This window comes from Myotis davidii, unplaced genomic scaffold, assembly GCF_000327345.1.
Source record: "Myotis davidii unplaced genomic scaffold, ASM32734v1 scaffold497, whole genome shotgun sequence".
NCBI classification, from domain to species: domain Eukaryota; kingdom Metazoa; phylum Chordata; class Mammalia; order Chiroptera; family Vespertilionidae; genus Myotis; species Myotis davidii.
The window spans coordinates 4,454,374-4,462,406 of record NW_006288434.1 but is presented as its reverse complement, the minus strand read 5'-3'; the positions used below and the strand labels follow the sequence as shown (position 1 = coordinate 4,462,406).

The window sequence follows — 8,033 nt, the reverse complement described above, 5'->3', positions numbered from 1 at the left end:
CTTTTCTCCCCAACTCAAGGCAAAAAATCGGCCAAGAGACAGCTCGTATCTCGAAAAACTCGTTAGTCGGGACACTCGTAAGTCAAGGCCCCACTGTAATATAAAAAAAAATTCCTGTGAATTGAGATAAAAATATCAAAGTTAAGAATAATACTTTATAATTGAAGCATTATTTTTCCAGGAAGCTTTTCAAATTGGAATATACTGGGCAAATACAAACACTGTGCACAAGTCAGGAGCAGTTAAACTGGTTCATAACCTGACATCTCCAAAGTGGAAAGATGGAGGGAATGGCGAAGTTGTGTCACTGGATGAAGAAGGGTTTGTTGATGCTGAAATAAGACTCGGTGCTTTCCCAGGACATCAGAAGGTAGGACTAAAGTTGTGTGGGTCAGGGCAAGTAGCATGCCGTCCCCTCAGCCTGCTTAAAATGAGCCCACCCTTTCCTTTGTAATCCCTCTTTGGTACTACTTGTTCTAGACAATTTATAACAGTGAAACACGTGATTTCTTAGACCTCTCCGTTTTATAGGTTTTTCCTTATGCCAGTGGTAAAAGCTGCATCACATAATTTACCTGGTAACTACTCCAGCTCAGGACACTCAGCAGTCACTTGATGTATTCACAGATCCCCACAGATTGTAGTTGGCCTCCTTCTGGTAGAGGAGGACGTAGAGTTGCTAACATTCTGAGCAACACCTAAAAGGACAAAGGCTCCTGCCACACAGGTTCGGTCCTGAGCGCAGTGACGGCCTCCATTCAGGTTTCCCATAGAACCAGTGCTCTAAGAGGGAGCTGTATTCTTGTACGGGAGACTGGTACCCATGTCTTTAAAGATCTGAATACAAAAAACATACTTAAGCAGTTATTAATTAAATACAAATGTTCCAAAGTCCATGAAAACCAATGAAGCTGAATAGTACAGTGACGAGTCATATTAAACTGCATGTATGAAAGTGCGCTATCCTGTTGTACCATGTCGAGGTCTCCTGCTGTACTTAATCATATCTTCGTTGTTTCAGCGGTCCCAAATCAGAAAAAGAAAGGAATACTTCATGGGGGGAGTATAATTCAGTGGCCTTTCTGTGGGAAAAGTTAGGTTTGACAGGCATCTTTGAAAAGTTTCTTAAGAAATGTTAGGGTCACTTGGTGACTTTTTAAAAATAAATTTCTCTGATACAAAGAAGTTGGTCTTTCTTCAATATTCAAGGCTGGTATCCATTTCCTCAAAGTTGTCTGGGCAACACATGTTTATGCTCTGCCGGCCAAAATACTGGAACATGGGTGTAAATGGCAAAGAGCTGTAAGCGTGAATCACCCAAAGTTGAATAGTTGTAAGTTGAGAACTACCATCAAAACCTGGAAAAAATGTTATGATATACAGTCAAACACCCAATATGTCCAGCACCTCACAGCGTAGCCACAGCAAAGGCTGAATAAATGTTTGTGAATGAATGAATGAACTGCTGGAAAATTTATTTTATATATTTATATCTCATTATTCTTTAGCAGCGATTCTCAAACGTTTTATTCTCAGGACCCTTTAAAATTACTGAGGACCTCCCAAAATCTTTCGCTCATGTGGGTTATACCTATTGATATTTATCAAATTAGAAATCAAAACAAAAAAATTAAAGCACGAGGATACACATACAATCCATTAGTCATGAAAGTGATGACATCATACATCCTATAACCTCCAGAAAACTCCGTTTGTGCACTCAGGAGAGAACTAGAGTGGAAAGGACAGATAGCATCTTAGTATTATTTTAAAGACAGTTTTGACCTTTGGACCCCTCCAAGGATCTCAAAGACACCCCCTCAGACCATGGGGCCCAGACCACATGTTTAGAACTGCTGTCCTGATAGTGCCACTTGCTAGGTGGGTACCTTTAGGCAATAATGTCTTCTCTGAGCACCAGTTCCTATAACATGCTAAGGTCGTGAGATGATACATGTAGTGATTAAGAGCAGCACCATGGAACCAGACTGCTTGGTGTCCAACCCTCTTTATATTTGCGACCTTAGGCGAGTTACATAACCTCTTTGTGCCTCATTTTCCTCGTCTGTAAAATGGGGATAAGAGTAGTGACTCCATGTGGCTGTTGTGAGGGCTCTGTGAGTTAACATGCATGAAATACAGGGAGCCACAGAAGGCACTACATGAGGGCCAATCATTATGATTTCATTAGCAGCAGCATTAAAGTTCCCAGAACTCCCCTTGGCGAGGTAGGCACTCAGCGAGACAGCTGTTCTCATGCACACAAGGAAGAGAGGAGGAATGTTTCGTTGAATTTTTTATGTTGAAAAGGATGAGTGGCGTTTGTTTATGCAAAGGTGCTTTATAAATAAATATTTTGTGAGGGAGTAACTTGAAAGCAAGTCTCTATCGGTCGCTACACGGTGGCAGTAAAACTAACTGGTTTGCTGAAGCACCCCGTTTGTAGAGTAACTAGGGGCCTGGGCACTTTTGAAACTGAGAGGGGACTCTGTTAAATACTCTGGAGTGGAAGGTAACTTGGTACTGACCTGGGAAACCCAATGTAAAATGACCTTTAAAAAATAGCCAGGAGATTTCTATTTGCCTTATAAGGTTCTCAAGTGCACTCTTCCCCCAATTTCTTGCAGTTGTGTCAGTTCTGCATTTCCTCCATGGTACAGCAGGGCATACAGATTATTCAGATTGAAGACAAGACTACAGTAATCAATAATACCCCATATCAAATATTTTATAAACCACAGTTACTTGTCTCCAAGCCCCATTCTGAAATAGAGGTAAGTGATTCTCAATGTGATTGGCTTGTCTTAAGTTTCAATAAGTTACAATAAAGTAGGATCAACTTTTTAAAATCTAGAACAAATAAAAAGCTAATGCTGAATATAGGTAAAGAGAAATGCATTTGCTCTTGCTTTAATTAAGACTGTGGATGTCATGGTCAGTGCTTGCAAGGTAATTAACAAGCAGACACATCCTGACACAGCGCGCAGTCACCGCCCACCCTGTCCGCTGGGAGGCTGCGGCACAGGCGTCCAGCACAGGCGCGAGGTCCTCCTGTGGCCTGGCTCCCAGGTCTCAGGCTGCGGCACAGGCGTCCAGCACAGGCGCGAGGTCCTCCTGTGGCCTGGCTCCCAGGTCTCAGGCTGCGGCACAGGCGTCCAGCACAGGCGCGAGGTCCTGTGGCCTGGCTCCCATGTCTCAAGCTGCGGCGCCTGGAGAAGCCTGTGGGCGCAGGGCTGGGCCCCAGCTGGGCCGAGGCTGGGAGCACCGAGCTCCGGGTCCGCCGGGAGAGTAAACGTGAAAATGTACCAACTCGTTTATGTCAGCATCTCCATGGCAGAATACGCGGAAAACAAATCCAAGGAGGGTTTTTATGCAGTTCTTTATACAGTTAAAATGAAGTTATATGTAGAGAGAAGGAAGATATTTTAAAAGGACTTAAATACAGAGCATCCTAATGGTAGCTATTGTTTTATGCTATTGAAACTATCGTGTAGGAAAGTATTATCTTTCTTTACCTTTGTCTACATTCAGCGTTATCTCTTACTTTCAGCTCCTAAATACTACAGTAGAACAACAAAATTCAGATGAAAGTCTTATTCTTCTACGTTTACCATGAATTGCAGTATTTACATTTTTATCTTGATTCATTAAAGTGTTGTTAAAATAAATAGGTGACCAACCCAGCCAGTATGGCTCAGTGGTTGAGTATTGACCTATGAACCAGGAGGTGAAGGTTCAATTCCTAGTCAAGGTATATGCCCAGATTGCGGGCTCGATCCCCAGTGGAACACGTGCAGGAGGCAGCTGATTGATGTTTCTCTCTTAAGAAATCAATAAAAACATATTAATAAGTAAATAGGTGAGCAGAAGTACCCAGGTGGGAAATAGAGGTCAATAACATTTGCATTGTAGGGAAGGGATTTGACAATAAATTCTGCTTCTCCCCACCTGGGGGCTTCCTGAAGCATTAGGTCTGGGCCACCCCTGAGATTACATGGCTATGGTTTCTTAGACACTTTGCTTGAAAAACCTTAACTTCTCTGTGTACTGTAGTAAGTGTGCTCTCTGCATCGTCTGTTCTTTGTTTCAGTATTTTCGCGTTCCCGACAGCACTACCTTCAGCATTTGCCCAGGTGGCGAGCAGCCTGCTGTGCACTGCAGCTCCCTTCCTTGCTGGGATTTAATGTCTGACCTCAGTCAGTCAGCGTTGGATGCATCTCTGCTTCAGAAACAGATCTCTCTGGCCTTCTCTCCGGCCACAGGTGCCGGCAGCTCCCAGTGCTGGAGCCTGACGGCTGTGGTTCCGCAGGACTTTCCCAGGCAGAGTGTGGCCGTGCCCGTCGGCAGTCGCAGGGAAGACGGATTCTGTACCAGGTAGTTCACACCATGTGCATGCCCTGGTTTGCTTGTCACTGCAGCGGTTGATGGAGGTGTGGAAAGAGACAGGAGAATAATGGCCACATTCACCGTGTGGAAAGCTAGGGTTCACTTTCATTGTTAACGGCTCTGAGACAGAGCATACAGCCGGACAAATGTGAAGACCACGTGTGGGTGGCCCCAGGAGACTTCCCCAGGCGGCTCCTCCTAGGGCAGATGACGGTGTCTGTACCCTCGAATAACAGCAGCACCGCATCACAAAGAAAAGACCGCCTTCTTTTATGACCTCTTAGCCCCTGTCAAATGATAGGAAATAAGGATTAAAATATGAGAGTCGAGTTGGAAAACCTTTTTCTTTTCCCATATCTTACTTTAAAATGGAATTTTTCTCAACAAGTCATTAAGGGAGATAACTTAGATAAACACAAGTTACAGAAGACTCTGTTCTGTGGCCGTTCCTGCACACAAGTTACCAATTATGCAAATAACCACCGCGGACTCAAGCCAGGGACGGGCAGTGGTTTGTTCAGACTGGACTTTTATTTTGTGGTTGTGCTGCTCGCACTATGTCCTTTCTGTAGCTGCCGGGGGGACTTAGGTGCCATACGTGAAAGTACAAAAGAAGGTCCCACAGGAGAGGGACCTTATTCCCGGGAGTGCGGACTTACAGACTTTATTTGAGGTGTTAGTCATCCGAACTCGGCGAGGCGCTATTTCTAGTGGTAACACTTTAGAAAATAACTTCCTAACTCACTTTACCCCACACGCATGCACCCCTCCTTTCACAACATCCAGCCTCATCCCTGCTTTGTGCACACTGCCTCCCTCCCTCCTCAGAGGAGTGGCCGTCCCTCCGTTCCGATGGGAGAAGTGAAGTGTGGTGAGTTTAAGGAAGTGTTTTTGAAAGTGATGTGAGCCTGTGTCTAGAAAACATGCTTAATTTCTTAAACGTAAAGACAAAATTAAAGTTTCTACTTGAAACTTTAAAATTCTAAGAATTATAAGATATAATTTTATTAAAATAATTTAATCTTATCCTTAACTATTAAGCAAGATGTTAGATTTAAAGTCCCGTAAGTCAGTGCGGGCCCCAGCTTTCGTGGCCGTCCAAAAGAAGATTCTCTGAGGTTGGCTTGCTCAGCTCTTTCAAAGTCAAGCTGGCGCAGAACCTTGGTGCGGACCCAAGGACAGCATTCTGAAAGGGAACTCACTTCCTGCTGCCCCGTCCACTCCCTCCTCTCCTCAGTCAAACAGTGCACATCTCGTGGTGGTGCTGCTGGGATTTCCCCAAATGCCAGTGGACAGTTCACTTTGGCATTTCAGACAAATACAGTCTTCAGGAAGGACTCAGACACTGGTGAACAGGATAAATGGCAAATACCTGATTTATTTGATTAATTTAAATAATTCATGTAATTTAGACTTCAGAGAGAATTTTTCCTGCTTTGATAGGAACTGTTGTTTGGTAGTTTATTAGGTCTAAATTGGAAAAATGTCGCTCTATTGTAGAAGGCAGCCTGACCCACACAGCAGTATGGTGCCGAATAATCCAGCTTTGTTGTTGGCAGTCAAAACGGAGATCCTGCAAAGGATGATGCTTGTGAAGAAAAACGGCCATTATGAGCCTACCCACCTCTAGGGGGGGAAAAACAAGTACCCGAATTCTCCCGGAGTACTGCTGAAAGCACTCCAGCCCCCCCTCTGCCCAAATCTACCAGGCACTTGGAGGAGAAAGCACCTGCCTGAAAAGTTAAGGCTCATGCGCACTGAGGGGAAGGCGGCCGGAGGCAGGTTAGCAGGAGGTTACCTGCCATTCTCTGAGTGTAGAAGTTAGGGTTATTCTTTTAACCAGGTTTTCACATTTTAAACAGTGGTTTACAATAAACTGTTTTCAGGAAAAAATCAGTAAACTATAATTAATATATGGCAGTTAATATGTAAGAAGATGCCCTTCTTTCTCTAGAAAACATTTCCTCTGATTTATAAAAGAGGAGGATTGTAGAGTCCTGAATTGCAAGCCAAAGTAAACATGGATCAGGAGAAAAAGATAAATTTATTTCTAAACCATTTCTGTCATCTGATTTGATTCTGTTCTAGGGCTATTGCACTGACATATCAAGAACACTTTGGAGTGACTTATTTAACCTTCTCAGAAGACCCTAGTCCTCGAATCATTTTCCATAACAGATGTCCAGTAACAATAGTGATTAAGGAAAATATTAAAGGTATATTTTATAGCATTGAATTTAAATGATTCAGAACTTGTATTTTTTCCGGAGGATTTTGACTTAGTAGTTGTGATTCTTTAAAGAATGTTTAAATACATATATTATTCCTCCCCTATAAAGTTTTTCTTGCCACACTCTGTTTAATATCCCTGAGTTTGTTTTAAAGGCCTAAGCTTCCATATGCCTTTTTAAAAATCTTTTTTATATTTTCTTTAAATTGAATAGGACATTTTCTTCATTGATATTTGTGAAGGCCTTCCTCTAGAGAAGTAATGGCGAACCTATGACACGCATGTCAGGCGACACGCGAACTCATTTTTTTGGTTGATTTTTCTTTGTTAAATGGCATTTAAATATATAAAATAAATATCAAAAATATGTCTTTGTTTTACTATGGTTGCAAATATCAAAAAATTTCTATATGTGACACGGCACCAGAGTTTAGTTAGGGTTTTTCAGAATGCTGACACGCTGAGCTCAAAAGGTTCGCCATCACTGCTCTAGAGAGTAACAGAGTGTAAAACATTTAATTTTAATTTGGTCAATAAAAATTTTATTTACAAATACTATCTCAGCAACATGGCTATCTAACCAAGAACTGTATGTATATTGACCAAATATGAGTGGTCATTAGTGTTATCTAAGCTTATAGCTCTGAAAACAAATATCAATAAAATTGAAATAAATTTTTAAAATGCAAATTTTTTTTTAGATATTCCAAAGTTTGAGGTTTATTGCAGAAAAGTCCCTTCTGAGTGCTCAGTCCATCATGAGCTTTATCATCAGATTTCCAGTTACCCAGACTGCAAGACCAGAGACCTCCTCCCCAGCCTCCTGTTGAGGGTGGAACTCCAGGATGAAATGACGACCGAGTGGAGCGATGCCATTGACATCAACAACCAGGGAACGCAGGTCAGTGAGCCGTGCGGTCCTGCTACTGCCCGAAGGAGAATTCCCTTTTCTGAGGTTTCGGTGGTTTTCTATTTTTAAGCATAGTTTTCTAAATGCTGAACTTCCTGTTTCTGCATTAGGGCGTGTATATATCCTCATGTTATAAATTCTCAAATATAAGTGCAGCGTATGTATTTCTAAAGCATTTTATACAGCTGTTTACCAGAGAGGGGCACTTGGAAAAGAAGCCCACCTTAGTTCTAATTCAAGGTCAAAAACGAAATGAAATTGTTGGACTTCTGTCATAGAAGGTAGTCCAACTGGCCAGATGTTAAAACAATCATAATGACAACCATAGATCAGTTCCCTCTTTTGAAGGTTTACTAATTTTATTTATTTACTTATTTAGTCTTCACCTGAGGATATGTGATTTTTAGAGAGAAACATCAATTGGTTGCCTCCCGTATGCACCTCAACCAGGGATTGAACCCACAACCCTAGGTATGTGCCCCAAGCCCACAACCTTCTTGGTGTATA

The 8,033-nt window shown here is 42.3% G+C and overlaps 1 protein-coding gene across 1 annotated transcript in view; it reads left to right on the top strand.

Annotated features, from left to right (window-relative positions):
- The window catches only part of VPS13B (vacuolar protein sorting 13 homolog B (yeast)), a 624,807-nt gene that overhangs the window by 578,011 nt on the left and 38,763 nt on the right, over window positions 1-8,033 (top strand). Inside the window, exons 52-56 of the mRNA XM_006760303.2 lie at window positions 182-370; window positions 2,628-2,774; window positions 4,091-4,374; window positions 6,475-6,602; window positions 7,318-7,517. Coding sequence (XP_006760366.1) covers window positions 182-370; window positions 2,628-2,774; window positions 4,091-4,374; window positions 6,475-6,602; window positions 7,318-7,517 — 948 coding nt within the window. The remainder of the gene's footprint in view (window positions 1-181; window positions 371-2,627; window positions 2,775-4,090; window positions 4,375-6,474; window positions 6,603-7,317; window positions 7,518-8,033) is intronic.